We start from the raw sequence: 19,579 nt of genomic DNA, 5'->3' as shown, positions 1-19,579 counted from the left end.
GTAAATAGTGTTCTTTTCTAAATATGTGTTTATTTATTTTTTCAGGCTAAAACAGACATCTACTTAATGTAAAAATGATAATATTTTGGTGCTGTTCGTTGTTTTTGCTGTTAGATGTGATCGCTACAGATTTTAGAAATTGTTATTCTGAATATTCTAAATTAATATGTTCATGCGACCATCATCAAATGATTTGTTCGAATCATGGCGACAAACTTGATTTCATTCCGATGGTTCCGAAAAATATTAAAATGCTTACATTTACAAGCAATACCTTGAATAACGTGACTGAAAAGACTTTTCATAATATGACAAAAAGTAAGATAACGCATCTTATTCTTGCTGGGAATGACATACGGTACATCTCAAGGAATACTTTTAGAGAATTTACCTCTCTCGCCTATCTGGATCTGAGTTATAATGTAATTCCAGTAGATTTAGACATTGCCTTCAGTAATTTGCGTTTTGTGGAGAATGGTTCATTGATACTAAATCACATGAACATTACAGAAACGAAAATGAATGAACTATTTCGTTATCTTGATAAAAAACGAATACAAACACTGTCTATAGCCTTTAATAATCTAATGTACATCGATAGTTGCGATTGGGTGAATTTTCCGACTTTGAAAACTTTGAATATAACCGGGAATGAATTAAGAAATATCACATTCAAATGTCAAACGAATGTCGAAATCATTCACGCAGACTTCAACAACTTAGTTACTTTCCCAAATTTTTGTCTTGATGGCGATAACTCCACTGATTTTAATAAAACATCTGTTCCCAATTTAATAAGTTTTTCAGCTACCAATAACATGTTTAAAGAAATACCACCAAATGTATTGAACTGTATGGCAGACTTGCGTGAGTTATTTATTACAAAAAACTCCTTTCACGAGATTGAACTCCAAAGTTTCTATCAATTGCATACTCTTGAGCTGTCTAGTATTTTCAGATATTACCAAATTATTAAACCTCGTTCACAGTCAAAAATCTTGACTGCATCTATCGAGCATCTAATGTTACAGAATCTATCGTTCAGAATAGTTCCCACAGATCTAGAAATCTTTAAGGGACTTCATCGGCTAAGAAGTCTTGACCTGTCATATTCCAATCTGCCGTTTAGTCCGATGGCATCTAAAATACTCTTCAAACCGTTGTCAAATTTAACAAAGTTGACATTACAAAATGTAGGATGGAAAAGTATGCCTTATAATATATTTCACATGCTTCCATATTTAGAAACTCTAGATCTAAGCAACAACAAAATAAACTATTTAAATTGGAGTCATTTTAGATATCCTAAGTATCTTAAAGAAATCAACTTCAGCAACAATAGAATTTTTCTAGACGGTAAAATTAAAGTCCCGTCTTCAGTTTTTTCTTTGAAATCTTTAGACATGTCAAACAATAGCATATTCTGTACTTGTGATAGTCTTTCGTTTTTTGAAGAACTAGTATCAAATAATGTGACGATCAAAAATTATCCTGGGGCATATATCTGTACAGGTCCGAGAAACATGGCTGGCAAGTCGGTCGCCGATGTTAAATGCAAACAACAATTGGAAACTATAGTCTTTACAGTTAAAATTACTGTTCTATTCGGATTTGCCTTTGCCGTTATTGCATATAAGTCCAGATATCGCATTCGATATTTAGTTCATATTTCGAGGTCATGCCGTTCTTGGAAAAGTCGTAAAAAGACAAGTCAACCACCTGTATTTGATGGTTTTGTTATTTATAGCGAACCAGATAAGTACTGGTTGTTAAATAATCTTTTACCATTTCTTGAAAATCAGCACGGATATAGATTATGTATTCATGATAGAGACTTTCAATATGGAAGACCTATTGTAGACAATATTGTAGAAAATATGGATAACAGTAGAAAAATAGTTCTTATCCTCTCAAATAGCTTTGTAGAGAGTCCATGGTGCAAGTATGAGGTTCGTTTGGCCAATGAAAGATTTTTGGAATATGGTCCAGATTCTTTGATCAGTATTAAACTAGAAGACATTAATACATCTCTAATGGAAAACACATTAAAAATGCTGATCAAATTTACCACGTATGCAGTTTGGTCAGAGCACAACAAGGAGGAATTCTATGTGCGAATACTAGATTGCTTTCAAGAAAAAAATGACAATACCAATAGAAACAGTTTGGGCAGAGGCGAGACTGAAAACCCACATGCAAGGAATAAGAAAGAGGAAAAGAAAAGTAATAAAACTGACAAATTTGAACAAAATGAACTTCGATGTATGATCATTGAAATTCGAGGACGTATAGACTCTCTTGAAAAGTCAGTAAAGCATGATATTACCTTTCTGCAAAACAAAGTTCACAACTTAGAAACGAATATTACTTTACTGAAAGGTAATCTTTCAGACTCACAAACTGCTTTTGAATAATTCAATATTCCGGGTTTTTTTAATCAGAAGAAAACTAACGCTATCATTCTTCAAATAATAGTGGTATAACTACTTAATTTAGGCTATATATTATGCTTTATAAAATTGGGGTTTATTATCCTTAATATTTTCATAATTTACAATTGGACAATGGTTTGTATTTAAATCTTAATTAATAATGATATTCTCATTTTACCTTAGCTACAGTCCTAACTTTTTCAGGTGCCGTTTTGTGGTCTTATTAGATCGTTGGTTTTCACGTTTAAATGGTTTTACTTTACGAACTTTTTGGGCCCTTTATAGCTTGCTGTTCGATATGAGCCAAGGCTCTGTGTTGAAGACCGTACCTTGACCTATAAAGGTTTACTTTTATTAATTGTTATTTGAATGGACAATTGTCTCATTGGCACTCATACCACATCTTCCTATATTCATATATTATCCTGTACACAATTCCCATCCTCTGTGTTTGTTAGGGAAGCCCACGGCTGTGTTTTATTGTAAAAAATGTAAAGGTTATACCTTAGGTTTACATTGTATTTAGCTGTATTTGGCAAAACGTTTAGAAATTTTGGTCCTCTTCAACTTCGTACTTTATTTGGCCTTTTAAACTTTTTTGGATTCGAGCGTCACTGATGAGTCTTTTGTAGACGAAACGCGCGGCTGGCGTATATATTAAATTTAGTCCTGGTATCTATGATGAGTTTATTTGTACCGTTACATATCTGACAATTTGATATTAGAACTTATGTTTTTTTGTTAAGGGACTTTTAGACATCTGACTACGAAATAGAAAATAATATGTTGTATTCTGTAAAGAACTAATTACTGAATAGAAACGAAATACTCTTGTCATAGGATGTTATCTTTCAGGTCAACAAGCACACTGCGACATTTTTTTTTATCTTTCTATGATGTTTTGTCAGATTTATTTTCCCGAATTTTTGTCATAAGAACACACTCCCTGTTTTTTATGTTGATACTATTCGTGACTGTTGTAGATTTTAAAAACGGAGGCAAATATGTATGTTTGGGATAAGGGGAAAGACAACTTGATTCATGCAAAGGTATTATGCTTATTTTTGAATAAACAGTCTTTAAGGCAATCAACATAACAATGTAGTAAGTTCTTTGAATATTGTCTCCATCTGTACTAACATCGACATTATGATTATCAGTTCAACAGTTACTTAACATTTATAATGTAAGACATCCAGTTATTTACACATATGATCCTACGACCCTTCGATACTTCTGTGTTATCATTACACAAGGTTTTGTTTTTCTCAGTCTGCTGATAACGTCTTAATTTTTGTCTGTGTTTACACTGTCAGTATCACACACTCGATCAGCTCTTTATAAATTTCATATATCACTGCTTTGTGACGATAAAAAGTTTTTATCATGCAATAATTACGGGGCGCCGAATGGGACTCTTGTGGTTTTGTACAAAATTCAATTCTGTCATAACAAAATCATTTTTGTCTTACAAAACTATGTGCTACAGACTTGTTTTATGAGAACTTCAATTTTGTGATGACAAAATTCATTTGTGTAGACAAAATTCATTTTTGTCATGACAAAATTCATTTTTGTAGACAAAATTCATATTTGTCATGACAAAAGTCAATTTTGTCTAAAAGGTATGCAAATATAATCATATTTGCATACAAAATTGACTTTTGTTACCTGATATTGAAATTAAATCACAAAAGTCAATTGTGTGAGATAAGATTCAATTTTGTGAGACAAAATTTACTTTAGTGAGACAAAATTGACTTTTATGAGACAAAATTGACTTTCGTGAGACAAAAATCAATTTTGTTGAGACAAAATTCAATTTTGTCAATTTTGTCGAGACAAAATTCAATTTTGTCAATTTTGTCGAGACAAAAGTCAATTTTGTCAATTTTGTTGAGACAAAAGTGAATTTTGTTGAGACAAAAGTGAATTTTGTTTCACAAAAGTCAATTTTGTCTCACAAAAGTCAATTTTGTCTCACAAAAGTCAATTTTGTCTCACAAAAGTCAATTTTGTGTAACAAAAGTCGATTTTGTATGCAAATTAGGTCACAGAATCCAAACTAAACTAATTTGAATACAAAATTGACTTTTGTCGCCCAATTTTCAAATTAGGTAACAAAACTCAAGTCTGTGTAACAAAAATGAATTTTGTCATGACAAAAGTGACTTTTGTCCGCTGATAGATAATTTTGTATGACAAAATTTTAAATTTGTAGTATGATACAAATTTTGTTAAACTGAACTCATTTTTGTTGAACAAAAGTCACTTTTGTCCGTACAAAATTGAATTTCGAGTACAAAACCACAAGAGTCCCATTCGGCGCCCCGTAATAATTCACAAATTTATCGTATTTATACAATCAAATAAATCGATTTTCAGATTTTCATCATATTCATATTGTAAAATATAAGCTGCTCAACACAAGATGAAGCCTTGTATAACTCGTTCGATGCGCTCACTAATGTCGTCGTATTTGCTACTGGCAAACATTTTTTGAATTTCTAGGATGAGTACAAATCACCAATGAGTAAATATATATATATATCCAGGGTGAATATTTGAAAAAATTGGACTGCCACTGGAAACTGAGGGAATATTGGATAAGGACATAATTCATAATTGTTGCCTTCCAACATGCGCCTACGGACCGGCAAAACGTGGTCGCTTGTGTTATTAACGTTCAGAGAGCGTGATACTGTCTCTACACGAAGCATTAGATTTAACGTCCCTTTTTGCTGGTCTTTGCTGCGTACTTATACATCCCGCCCAGTCAAACTTTGACAAGGGATTTGCTGCCGGTCGGAGGAAGATCAAAGTGACCATATTTATATTGTGCAACGTCTTTTAAAGAATTGTCTGTTAAAATATTGTATATGATAATATACCTCAATATGTTTCAATAACTGCAAGTACTCTTTTATAATATAAATTTGTACTTTTTGGTTGTTTTTGTTTGTTGTTTTCTGTTTAGTACCGATTAGCTGCGGAACCATAGCCCTTAAAGTGCATATGTGTGTTTTTCATAATTTGCGTTACATATAGGTTTTGAGCTAATGATTCAAACCGTTTTTAATTGTTTTTATCAAGCCACGCCTTATCTATGTCATCACATTCTTTTAACGAAGATGGTGCAGGATTCGGAATTGAAGACATAACTTAAAACTAATGATTTGTTTTGTGGCTTGCAGAGAGCAAACCGTTTAAACACTATTTCAATCATCTACAACCAAGTTATGGCATGCAATGTGCCCTTAAAGGAGTAGGTTCAGTAAGACCCCTTTTCGGTCCCAAAATATAACAGTTTTACAAAATTGTGAAAATGTAATCTTTTATCTATTTATTGGAAGGTAATGCTTCTGCTACACAAATATGGGCAGTTCTTGGCAATACAATGCAAATATATCGGGTACGAACATCATTAAGTGATGCTAAATTACTGAAATCTTCACAATTTTAGAATTTTAGTTAAATTTTAGACGGTTTCCGTCTTAAGTTCATTCATAATATTGAAATTTAAGTTGTATTTGATTAATTTAGTGGTATTGTTACTCATCATACGAGTATACCCAGTGTTCTGGTTTTTATTTTTCAGTCAATCGTTGAAGACTATATATTGCCTTTTAATAAAACATTTTTTCATATTGAATTTGTTACTTTGTATGAAGATGAGCAATGGGAAATTGTGAGTACTTTTTTACGATGTTGGTTTTTTTTCACGAATTATCCAATATAAAAATAAGAAGATGTGACTATTGATAATAGGACCACTCTCCACCAGAGACCAAATGACATAACAGTTAACAACTATAGCTCATTGTGCGGCCTTCAACAATAAAAAAACGCATACCGCATAGTTAGCTATAAAAGACCCCGGAATGACAAATGTAAAACAATTTAAAAGAGAAAACAAACAATCTGCTTTATGTAAAAACAAATGAACGAAGTACAAATATGATCAACAGAAACAAACGACAACCACAAAGTTGCATGCTCCTGACTTAGGGCTGGCACATACAGAATGTGGCATTGTTAAATATGTGAGCGGGTGCACCTACCCCAACCCCTACAGTTGTCCCAGGACAGTGGTGTAATAGTGCAACATATTAACACACTATATAAAAAACCAGTAGAAAAGGGCAGATCAATACAAAGTTGGAAATAACAAAAATACAGACCTGACGTGGCAGCAACACAACTAAAAAGTATTATAAAATCAACTTTATTGTGTAAAGTTTAACTAAACACTTTCAAGTAAGAATAATTTATATACCTGCGGGAGTTACACATTTTCATATTTTGAAAACATGAGTTATGATTCTTATTTTCAAATTAAAGAACTGAGGTCTTGAAGTATTGCCTCGGACAAGAAAGTTTTTATTCAAAGTGAATTTTTATTGTTCTCTCACTGTGTTACCGACACGAAGGTCTTATAGTATGCCTTCCCTTCAAAATCATGTTTGGACAGTTACATTTTAACTACAAATCAAAATGTGTTATTCAAATTCCAAAAGAGACACGGTAAAGTTATATTAATGGAAGTTTTCATCAGAATGTTTTAGGAGCTTTTGTCGACAATAACTTGTCAGCTTGGATTCAAAATTTCCTCTGCTAAATTCCTACTGTTTCAAAATGAAGTGCAGTGGGCCAGATTGCCGGAACTAGTTTGAAGTAAAACAAAAAAAAATAAAGTCGGCATAAATGGTACTGAATAAAATAAAAAAGGTTGCAAATAAAACGAAAGCGAATCATCATTGATATCGTAAGCACCTCCAGGGTCAATCATCGCTCAGCATGCGCCCATCATTTTTTTCAAGTTGGGGGGGGGGGGGGGGGGGGGGGCAAGCAATCTGAAAAACATGAATATACTGACACACTTTGTAGCATTCAGAATTATATTATATATCTCTGTTATAGCCAAATAGCATAAATAATTTTTTTTTTAAAGTATAGCAGCTATATATATAAAGAATCAGTCGTGAATGTATAACAACTTTTCAAAAGTCTGTAATTTCTATGGTGATTCAAATGAATTGTTTTTTCTCATTAAAAGAAATATTTTCAAGGAATCTATATATAGTACAGCTGATAATTTCTATTAAGCATTTAGTAGCTAGTTCTTTGAAAAAATAATCTGATTTCCTTATGTTAAATTCGTATGATATCGGGACCATCGGACATTTTTTTCTTTTCCAAACAAGGGAAGGGGCGACAACTCTAACCGGAAACAAACAGCTGTTGGGTGAGAACAGAAATATTTTTATAGTTCTCTTTTTTTTTTAAATATGCCCCCAAGAAAACTATTGTAATAAACTAATGTCGATAATATTCTTTGAAATAACTGGTAGACTTATGCACATTGCTCCAAAATAATGTTGTTACTGCAAGTTGAGAAGTTGCAAACAAAATGAAACACTTATTGTTATGTCCAGTATGGCAGTCATCAGTATTTGCTTATACTATTGTTATTCATCATAATTAAGCAGCATTTACTGCAAATTGTTGACTTTAAAGTGAATGCATATACAGTGTATTCAAGAATACTTGATCTAACATATGTATGTGTATGTATGTGTATGACTCGAAGTTTCGCACTCTAAGAAACTATATCCTTTCACTGCTGTGTTGATATCCCTATAATGCATATATTTCTTATTTTCCATTTGCTTTTGTAATGATTTTGCTATAAACTATTTTTTATGGGTTTTTTTTTTGGCAATATATATAGAGACAGAAAGCAATGTCCATTCAAAACCAGAGATTTGCATACAATTTGTTTGTGCTCGATAATGCATTATAGAGACAGAAGAATTTGGTCTACAGTATAGAAACAACACCTTGGGAACAATCGGCCATATGGGGAATACACGTAGTTCATCAATGAAGGAATATTTATCATGCAATAACAATTGTTTTACATGTTTTAATACACATTTTATTCTTTAAATGACACCTTTAGACCTTGTCAGTATTTCAGATTCTGTGACATATGGCTTCAAACATGTACATGTAAATGTTCCATTTTGCATTATTGTTGGGTTGTTCACTTTTTTTGTGATGTCAAAATTGAATTAGACTTGAAGTTAACTTGAACTACAATGTACATGTAGCTTTTAATTATGTCACCAAAAGTACAAAATTTTCATACATGTACATGTACGTATTGTATTTTATAATAGGCAGCTGTACACTAGTCCAGCCCTGGCCTCAGTGACTCCTTTTTTTTTTATTTTTTTTTGTTGTCACTGAGTCCAGCTCGCCCTCCATTACCTTCAATGGTGCAAGCTCCCGGGTAGATTACCCGGGGACGATAGAGACAATGCCAGAGCGCTCAAGTACGAAAATTGTATCACAAATGGTAAAACTTGATAAAATAAACAAGTTGCATACCTGAAATGCTTGTACACTATATGGAAACTCATCTTAACAGAAGGAAATCCCTTGCAGTCGGAGCTGTGGACATCTTGTTTACATCAATAACGCTATATTACGGAACGTGACGGTTCTACGCTATAACGTTAGACGAAACGAATTCAATGTATCGATAAAGATTTTCAACGTTTAAACTCGTAACATGATACCGAATGCCATATCTCCCGATTTCTAAACTTTTTGGCACACTTGTATTTTGAATCGAGTTACATCAGTATAAGTCATTGTATGCATAAAAACTTGGGTCACTATTTTTGGTCTTGTAATTTTATAGGAAAACGTCAATTTTTGCGACAAATTCACATATTGCTTTTTATCCATCAACAGAATTTAAAAGGTTGGTTAATCCGGATCCAGTTCCAAATATCCACCACTTATCATAATATTATGGCTAAAGCTGTAGCAAGGTCTGCCAGTCGAGCTCTAAGTTTATTAATTGTTAAATGTAAAGCACATTGTGGTTAGTACTTTTAAACGTTATTTGATACTCTGGTCTGGTCAGTAATAAGCTACGGTGCATACATTTGGGGCACTCGTTCTTTTTCTTGTATCAACGCTGTCCAGAACAGAGCTATCATGTTTTTTTTTATAGGTGATGAAATTAACGGGGACATGGGCTGGAGACCTCCTAGTGTAAAACAATGGACATGTGTATTTAGGCATTGGGCAAGATGTAGTGCCATGACCAATGACAGATTAAATTATAAAGTTTTCAAATGGTCACATCAAAATGCTGTAAATAATAAGAAAAACTGGTGTAATAGAGTCATAAAAAAAACTTAAAGATTGTAACTTTGATTTGTATACTAGTATTGATAGTGTGCTGCATAAAGAAAATTGTTCTACAAATTGAAAATGTTTTATTTAATAATATATTGCAGAATGCAAACGAAAATTTTGTCACAGAGTAATATTATGGTAACAAGCTTCGTACTTATAAGCGATATAAATCACAATATTGTACAGAGTTATATTTAAAACAAAATATATCTATTAAATTTAGAAGTGCTTATGCAAAATTTAGATGTGGCGTTGCGCCACTTAAAATAGAAACAGGACGATATGAGAAAAAGCCATTAAATGAAAGATGTTGTTTTATGTGTAAAAACGAAATTGAAGATGAGAAACATATAGTTACTTTATGTCCTTTATATGCAGACCTTCGAAATATATTGTATAATGAAGCAGTAAAACATAACGATCAATTTTATAACTTGTCTATTGACGAAAAAATTATAATTATAATTATATTTTTACTCAGTAATGAAGGACTATTAAACTAATTCCCTGAAAATTATTTCAACCCATAAATGTATAATATGTAAACAATAAACCGGTCAATATAAACAAAACAAGGATACCAAGATCGACGCTCGTGACACTTTTACTTCCAATATTCTCTAGTGAAAAACAGATACCCGGAATAAATACACGGTGGAATGAAATTACGCTTACATATGCACCCTCTATATAAGTAAAACACTCCACGCAAAAAATCCAGTTTGAAATCGTGCATGTACGACACATAAGCCGGAGTCTGTATTCTGCGTGTTATTTTATATCCTGTATCATAATCCAGCAACCTGTCATTTAAAAAAAAAAAAAAACTGACGATATACGCAGCTTTAGTACAAGCATACAAGCAGGTATACAATTTAAAAGACTGTCGTCCTAATAGATAAGCCGTATATATATGAAACCTATGTATACCCAGTGCAAATTGGATTGCCGAACGGTTAAAACAATATGATGGTGCTATTTTATTAGGAATGTGGTGACAATATTTGTATCAGTGAATATGCAGTGTAGTGAAATGGTAAACTGGTGTTATCAAATGTACCAATTTTAGCAAGCTATCATGTACGTCAGTTGGTCTTTGGTGGAAAATTGTTTCATTGTCAACTATACCACATCTCCTGATTTCATTATGGTTTGATTTTTCTCCAGAAGTTCAATTAGAAGTTTAACGACTTCAACAAATATGAAATAGGAAACTGAAAAATGTCTATGGTTTTGATGTCGTTAATTGCATAGCCATTGCTATCTTATTGTATATCCCATATCTCCATTTATTCACACAAAGAAACACCAACACTAAAAAAAATGCAGAAACCATATCGGTTCTATATCGGATTTCTTCTGTACAGAACAATGAATTTCAGAGACTGTTTTTACTTGGAATACAGGGAAAGTTATTCAAACAATAACCATTTTTTTTTTCTCATTCCATGGCTAACAAACTAATTTTTGTATGATCATGAGTTTCAACGTCTGCTTGTGTTTTGCTTTTTCCTAATTCAATCCGTATTCTTTCAGTCCAATAAATTTCGTTTTTTCTATTTTTCTATCGATGTTTTTTGTGATCATATTCAAACGGATGGGATTAACGAAATTGCATTAATAGTTGTACATTTCCCGGATTTTCATACATCAACCTGAGTTTCTATAAATTAAATTCCTACTTCCAAAACAGAATTTCATAGGGATACGGCGTGCATTATAAATGAGAAGTTTTTGCAAGAAAATAAATGAAAAGTTATTGCAAGAATAAAAAATAAAGTGTTAAAACTCAGTCCGTAATGCATAAGAAGATATATACATGTATATGTATATATATATTAATAGATAAATCTTGCAGATGCTTAGGTATCAATAGAATATTTAAAAATGATATTTTTGAAGGTCAACAATGAGCAGAATATTCCGGGGAAAACGATAAAGCAATCAATGTCAAATAACCGTTACGTTTTGCAACAAATCTGTCGGCACTCTGCATCTAGGGAAATTAACAGTTAAAAATGTCACATAGTTACCAAAACAAAAAGAATTTTTATTTTCTAATGATTTCATAATTTAAGAACTTGCTGCATTAACGGTCGGATGCATGAACGTTTTCTGCGGGTAAAAAAAAGCACATTCACACCTGTAAAGGAATGTTTTCATAGTTGGCCATATCTTCTAGGACTAAAAAAAAAGAATCTAATATAACTCGAACGATTATTCCTTTTCTTCGTAAATTTTCAGTCAATGACGGGACAATATGAAATCTCTTCATCAACTAATCATTACACTTTTATTTTTTAACAATTTTTCAATCCGAATGTTAACGGAGATGGTCTGGCCCTGATACGATTTTGGAAACTGGACTTGGAAAATGATTAATCACCATCCAAAATACTTTATTTTGGTCCATATGTTAATAGCAAGTATTTGTTTCTTTAATTTGAAAGAAAGAAAAATGTATTAAATTGCATTAAATTACAATGTTAAATTGAATACACTTATATATAAAAGACTTTAAGTGAAAAACAATTTCAGACTTATCATTCGCTGCTTAAGAAAAAAAAAGACTTACCGCGTTGAAGTATTAACAAGAACTTTAAAAAAAAATGAGAGAAAATGAAAATCGTCAGTATTAAAGTTGTTCTTCATTTTGTCATAAGTAACAATTAATTCACATTCAAAAAGGTTGAGATATGTTATCGCAAGGAAATAGACAGAGCCGCCTGTTGGCCGTACGGCAACCCCAAATTAAATATTCGGGATTTTTCATGGAATTTCGGGATATAAAAATTGTTAAAAAAATAAAAGTGTGATGATAAATTAATGAAGAAATTTATTATAATAATTGTCCTGTCATTTATTGAAAGGAATCATGATATACGGAAAAATTAAAACTGATTAATTTGGTTTGAACTTTCTGTCACTTGCCGGATACTGAAGAAAAAAACACAATCAGTAAACTTCATCTGAACAACAGAAGGTACACATATATAAACATGATTTAAAGTGTCATAATTTACCAGCAGCTTTCAGTGCCCTAAGGTCCGCGTTTAAATAGTTTGAGGTGCAAAATAGATGATAAGACGAGTTTAAACGTTGAAAATCTGTATCGATACATTGAATTCGTTTCGTCTAACGTTATAACGTAGAAACGTCACGTTCCGTAATATAGCGTTACTGATGTAAACAAGATGTCCACAGCTCCGACTGCAAGGGATTTCCTTCTGTTAAGATGAGTTCCATATAGTGTACAAGCATTTCAGGTATGCAACTTGTTTATTTTATCAAGTTTTACCATTTGTGATACAATTTTCGTACTTGAGCGCTCTGGCATTGTCTCTATCGTCCCCGGTTAATCTACCCGGGAGCTTGCACCATTGAAGGTAATGGAGGGCGAGCTGGACTCAGTGACAACAACAACAAAAAAAAAAAAAAATGAGTCACTGAGGCCAGGGCTGGACTAGCTGTACACATGAAACATATAGAAAAGAGGAAATTGCTATGAATTAACTGTATTTACCATTCTACATGTGGCTAAAAAATCATGTACATATATGTAAAACTTCATAAACCCTTGTCCCAATGCCCTTTTGTTTCTAAAAAACTAATAAAATTGTAAAATTATTGAGTTGGTTAAAATAAAATGTGTGTATTTATTGATGTGCACTTCATCTGAGATGAATCAGTTAAACATCTTTATTCATAGATTCAAGTTATTCACAGTGCCTTAACATGTCTAAAATGTGGAGTGTCAATGTTTGTACATGCAATTTTTAATTTAGCGGAAACAAATAATAATTATTATGTAAAAAATGTTTAATGTGTAATATTAAGTAGGGTTTTTATTTACCGATAACAAAATCAATTTTCATACCAATAAGAACACTATTCAAAGATTTGATTACAATATTGAATAGGTAACCTTTTAGAATAAGTTTATTTAAAGCATTGTAAAGTTTACCCAGATCGTATCTTAATTTCCAGATTTGGTTTACAACATCACTGTAACATTTAGGATGTGTTATTCCATTTCTAAATAAGTTTTCTACAGGTACAGCCAAACTTGCAGACCAAATTTTTGTTTTATGATGGAAGTTAGTAAAGGTTTTAAATAATCTGTGGTAACAAAATCCCTGACTTAATAATTTACTAGTAATACATAGAATACACTCAATAAAATACAAAACATGACTACAGTCACCAGCATAGCCAACAAGTTGGGTTTATAAACACCATAAGGCGGTACCAAAGGAACATCACCATTCATCATAGGAACTTCACAGGTCATTCTCAAATGTATGTTGTGGTTCTCTAGTTGAGAGAAGTATATATAATAAGTATCATTAAATCTTTTCTTGATTTTTGCAGGAACCACAGATGATGTAGCAGTGTTTCATCATTACAGAAGATCGAAAGAAGATGAATTCAGCTCCGTTATCAATGGTTTATAGATGTGATAAACAGACATCCAAACTTTCCCAACAGCTGAAACATTTCTATAGCTGTGGTGAATTCTGTGATGTTATATTATACTCCAAAAGTTCACAGATTCATGCCCATCGACTCATTTTAGCAGCATTTAGCCCTTATTTTTACCACTGTATTCACCGAAATACAGATAGGAGAAATGTAGCAGAAATTCAGCTGAGAAGTTATGATGATCGAATAGTAAAATCAATCGTAGATTTTTTCTACAATGGAGTAATAACTGTTGATTCTGATTCTGCAGAACAGATATTCTCTCTTGCCAATACTCTTCAGGTGAAAGAGGTAGAGAAGTTGTGCTTAACCTTTTTAAATGCACAGCAGTCTTTTGCTTCTGAGGTAAGAAAACGTGCTATTAAAGAACCTTGTAATTTTGATGGATGATTTTATTTTTTCTAAAGTGGAATTGGTACAGTTTAAGGAAAAAAGATTTGGCAAGGGTTAAGTTTTAATGTTCCTTTGTTTCCAGATTGTTGGTGGTGACATGTACAATGCAATATTTATGTAGCAGGAGAATGTGATAAAGTAAGCATAAAAAAATGTTGAAATGAGCTCAGCGTAAAACTTGTTCTTTCATTTACTTGTAGGGACTTACATGTATCAAGACTAGTATTTGTATATACATTTCTAAGAACTCATTCACATTCAATTTAAAATCTCACACCTAAATATTTAAAAAAAAAGTTTAAAACACAATGAGAAAATATATTGGACGTACAATGTATTGCTGCTGGATAACTTGGACTAAAACAGAATCGGCCTATCACAAAATCGGACTGTAACAAAGTCAGACTATCACAAACTCCGCCTACCATTATTGATATGCAGAAATCTATTGAACAAACTCGGACTACGATTAATAAATTGGGATGTTAACGGGTTTTTTTCTGACTTTAAAAAAAAAACTTTATATAAATTAACAAATATACAAATTTACGAGATAATTATTATCAATGGTTTATAGATGTGATAAACAGACATCCAAACTTTCCCAACAGCTGAAACATTTCTATAGCTGTGGTGAATTCTGTGATGTTATATTATACTCCAAAAGTTCACAGATTCATGCCCATCGACTCATTCTAGCAGCATTTAGCCCTTATTTTTACCATTGTATACATAGAAATACAGATAGGAGTTATGATGATCGAATAGTAAAATCTATATAATTGATAAATATTTTTGAAAAAAATATATATAGAAATTAAGAAATAATTCATGGAAGCCATAAATTGTTGGAAATTTACACATGGCCTGGGCTGTGATATTCGAATTTTGAAAATCAAATCAGTGGTAGATTTTCATTATTAAAGAATGCATTCATTCTTACTTTTCTTTTTATACATATCTAGTAAATGTAACTTGATTTATATTACTCACTTCTAAAATGTTCAAAATAAATTATAAATTTACTTTATTGTAAATCATAATTAATTTCAAATTAAGTACTACTAATTCCAATAAAGAAAACAACATCCAACATCATACTTATATTCTTTTAGTAGTCTGAGTTTGGTATAGTCCAAGTTTGCTATAGTCTGATTTTGGGAGGCCGATAATGTTATAGTCCGAGTTTGTTATAGGCCGAGATATCATGGATTCCAATGTATTACCCTTGGACAAATGCATGTAAGATACAATGTATGTGCTATAATATATGCAAGGGGAAAATAGAATGCTGTTCTGTTATTCATTTGGTATATCATAATGTTTTTGAATATTAGCATCTTTACATAGAAGCATTGAATCCGAAATCTAATTCTTACAGTCAGACTATAAAGAATTTTAGTAGGTTATTTGCATCATACACATGTTTCTTTCTCCCTTCAATAATTATATACCTGTAGCTATGTATATTTACCAGTATGTAAATGCTGAAAAGATGGTTGATTATTTATTGTAATGTTCAAATCAAAAAACATTTCAGTAAAAGGATTTTCCGACCGTGCAAGGGCTGTATAGCCAGTCAAGGTCGTTAAACACTTCCATATATATAAAAGGATTTTTCAGAAAACAAGGAAGTAATAAAAAAATTTTATATGCCTTCCATTATGCCATAAACGAAAAACCAGAGGTCAGTAAAATTAATATATATTCACAACTTTCAATGGACCATATATTTTTGCAGATTGAAGACAGAAAACCACATTTTGACACCGAGATTGGACGTTACAGCATTGTTGAGCCTTCCAAAGTCGAGAGTTCTAGTCGTTCAAGTCCAAGAACTAGTCCAAGTGTATCTACCTCAGGAAGACCATTGTCAGATTCTGGATCTGTAGAGACAGTGGACAGTGATGTTGTTAATATCAAAACTGAAGTGCAAGATTTCTCTTATGAAGCACTACAAGGTATACTGAATATATATTTCTAAACATAACCTACATGTCCATACTACATGAATTATAGTAGGGGACATTATATTTTCTGGTCAGCATATCTTTGTCCTGCATTACAAATATTTGTTTAAGGAATATATAGTTTACAATGAAGTTGGGGCCACATCAACATGAAACTTAGTTCACATGTTCACTATGATGAGAACTTTTTAAATTATACATCAAATTATGGTTTTGACTCCTATTCCACAGTTAACTGATCACAGAAATATAGTGTGTACCTTATTTTGTGGTTCAGGTGATGGGTAGTCCAGACCTGAGCATTGCTATCATCAGCAACCACTAAATATATCATTCAGAGTTTAGTGTGACATCCATTTTCCCTGAACAAGTCCACATTTTTGTTAAGGGGCGAGTTGAAATCTGCTTCAAGGTATGGAGTTTTCTCGCTATGTTGAAAACAATTGGTGGCCTTTGGTGATTTTCTGCTCTTTGGTCAAGGTGTTGTCTCTTTTACACATTCCCCTTTTCCATATTCTCAAATTAATTAAGGGTGATACATATGCATGTACCCGGTATGTGTTAGTTAAAGAAGTTACATATATACAAGTTTTTTCATTCATTTTCTAAAATAAAATGACCATTACTACTTACAAAAAATAGAAAGTCACAGAGCATCATCATGAACTTGAACAAGAAAACTTAAGTTTGCTTTTTAATCTAATTAGTAAAAGAACAAAATCTGACAATTAATTCACATCAATATTATGTATCTATACAAGTATAATAAATATTCTATTCTTATTATTAATCAGAGCAATATCTTCAAATCATTTGTTTGTTCCTATATATAGTTAGTTTAACTTTGATTTTGTAGATGACTACAGAGAGTATTATAGAGAAGGAAGAAAGAAAGATAGTGAAGGAAAAATAAAACTAACAAAGACAGTTGTTGACATGTCACACATTCAACCAAAATTAACAGGTCAATCAGTTAACTATTCCCAACAATACATGTTTGTAAGACCCTCTCAACCACCACCACCACCCACCTTACAGATGATGGCACCTCAGAGAGATACAGAAAAGTCAAATGATGCAGAAATGTCCGAGCCAAACAATTCATCTAGCACCTCAGCTAAAAACCAGCAATATCAATCTAGTGAAGAGGGTAGCGCTGATGCCAGTCAGCAGGATTCAGATCTATTTCCAGGAACATTAGAAGCTATGTTTGAATGTCAGATTTGTAAACAAATGTTTGTTGCTAAGCATTTGTTAGAAATGCACATGATGGGTATACATGGTTTTTCTAATCTTCTGAATCATCAGCAGCAGAAGAAGCGACAGCGTGTTTCACCTGGGGAGGTAAGCCCAGATTTTGTAGGAGGAATGCAGTGTGACACTTGTGGAAAGTATTTCAGAGATGCACAATCTTTGAAATTCCACAAGTACAACCACATACTTAGATTTTCCTGTAATGTATGTGGGAAAAGGTTCTCAAGAAGTTGGAATTTACATCGACACAGGAAAACTCATGTGCGTTACGGGGAAGTCATCTTGGATAGCGGGGAGGATGACAGTATGATGGAGAATATGTCCACAGAGTATGTGGATGAAATTAGCTCTGAAATGGTGGATCTGACCAGTAATGTAGAAGATGATGCAGATTCTTCTCTATCTTCTATGAATACATCCCAAGATATACCTAGTGAAAAAGGGGAAGAAGAGAAAAAAGATGAAGAGAAAGTGGAAGAAATTGAAGAATCTGCATTAGAAGAAAAAGAATTAGCATTGGAAGAAGTAGAAGAATCAGCATTGGAGGAAGTAGAAGAATCATCAAAATAAGCATCTTTTTTCTAATTAGAAAACTTGTATGTACTTATGAAAAGCTCTCTTAATATGTGCAAAAGAGTGTTATCATCATTTCAACACAATATATGACTTACACAATGTATTTGTGTAAGTTTACAAAAGAGTGAAATTGATCAATATAGGAAATTTTCTATTTAGAGAACATTTTCTAACATCTGAATGATGTTTCATGAATAACTAATGGAAATTTATTAGGAAGTAGACATTACCCGTTTCCATTCTCAATTTTATCTTATAGGAATTTAGCCAAAAAAACAACTCTGCTATTTACAATTCTATCAGTTGATATTTTTTTTTATTTTTTCTGTTATACTTCAAACTATTTTATGCAAAAAGGTATGCCATTTCTTGTCAGATTTATTAGAGGTTTAAATTTTTTGAATTTTTCTTTACATTTTGGAAACAACAGACATTTAAGACTTGTATATTTAGAGTCAAAAGAAAGTTTTAAGTAAATATGAATCGTTGCCTAAGTATGTTTATAGATGCACTGTTCATTGTTAGATTATAAGAGCTTTTATATTGAGCATAGACTAGTTGAAGGAGATACTTGAAACTTAAAACAAAACCAATTACATTTCGTAAATGAGGAGATTTTCTATCAGCTAATGAAACTCTTTTGAAGCTTTTTAAAAACCAAATTAAATTCCAATTTATTCAAAACCTTTCATCAAAGTTATAAGTCATACAATGTCAGGATGTAATTACAATATATATTTATATTTCAAAAATGATTTTTAAGATTGATATCACGAAATTTACACTTATTATTGTAGGGAAGAGCTTTTACATCATTTTTAATTTTTCTTATCTTAAAGTTTTGTACTTAATGTTTTAATTCATTTCCTGTTGAAATGGAAAGAATAGGTTTCGAGCTTTAGAAATAAAATCAAATATTGCTTCATCATGCTTTGATGCTACATGTACATGATTTTCACTCATCTTTTATTCTTTGTTATTTTGCACCAAAATGTTTTTTTTAAATATCTTACTTAATGTACTTAATGAATGTTCAACTAAATTTCAAAACTCCAGTGAAAAAGTGGGATAACACAAAATTAAGTGTTTAATGGTGATCATAGGCTAACCAGTTAATATCATTTTTGGACCTAATTCACAGATTTCATAACTCTATTGAGGAATATTCAAATACCTTGAAATGATAAGGAAATACTTAAACATATTTTTCCAAGGTTGAAATTGAAATAGGTTTATCCTTTTTTAGCTCACCTGGCC

General features: G+C 32.0%; 2 protein-coding genes across 2 annotated transcripts; both read left to right on the top strand.

Moving 5' to 3' along the window:
* Window positions 1-21: 21 nt before the first annotated feature.
* Window positions 22-2,539, top strand: LOC143046942 (toll-like receptor 2). The gene has a single exon (XM_076219982.1). The coding sequence runs from the start codon at window positions 75-77 to the stop codon at window positions 2,412-2,414; it is 2,340 nt and encodes a 779-aa protein (XP_076076097.1). The 5' UTR covers window positions 22-74; the 3' UTR covers window positions 2,415-2,539.
* A 5,070-nt stretch (window positions 2,540-7,609) lies between these two features.
* Window positions 7,610-18,601, top strand: LOC143046929 (uncharacterized). The gene is made up of 4 exons (XM_076219976.1): window positions 7,610-7,677; window positions 14,019-14,474; window positions 16,264-16,483; window positions 17,349-18,601. The coding sequence occupies exons 2-4, from the start codon at window positions 14,070-14,072 to the stop codon at window positions 18,314-18,316; spliced, it is 1,593 nt and encodes a 530-aa protein (XP_076076091.1). The 5' UTR covers window positions 7,610-7,677; window positions 14,019-14,069; the 3' UTR covers window positions 18,317-18,601.
* Window positions 18,602-19,579: the final 978 nt, after the last annotated feature.

The sequence above is a fragment of the Mytilus galloprovincialis genome, chromosome 1 (assembly GCF_965363235.1).
Source record: "Mytilus galloprovincialis chromosome 1, xbMytGall1.hap1.1, whole genome shotgun sequence".
Lineage (NCBI taxonomy): Eukaryota > Metazoa > Mollusca > Bivalvia > Mytilida > Mytilidae > Mytilus > Mytilus galloprovincialis.
The sequence above is the reverse complement of the archived record's forward strand: the minus strand, read 5'-3'. Positions and strand labels throughout refer to the sequence as shown.

Excerpts from the sequence above, each read along its gene's own strand:
- LOC143046942 (XM_076219982.1), top strand. The coding sequence starts at position 75 with ATGATAATATTTTGGTGCTGTTCGTTGTTTTTGCTGTTAGATGTGATC.
- LOC143046929 (XM_076219976.1), top strand. The coding sequence starts at position 14,070 with ATGAATTCAGCTCCGTTATCAATGGTTTATAGATGTGATAAACAGACA. Across the intron at positions 14,475-16,263 it reads AGCAGTCTTTTGCTTCTGAG|ATTGAAGACAGAAAACCACA; the intron begins GTAAGAAAACGT and ends ATATTTTTGCAG. Across the intron at positions 16,484-17,348 it reads CTCTTATGAAGCACTACAAG|ATGACTACAGAGAGTATTAT; the intron begins GTATACTGAATA and ends TTGATTTTGTAG.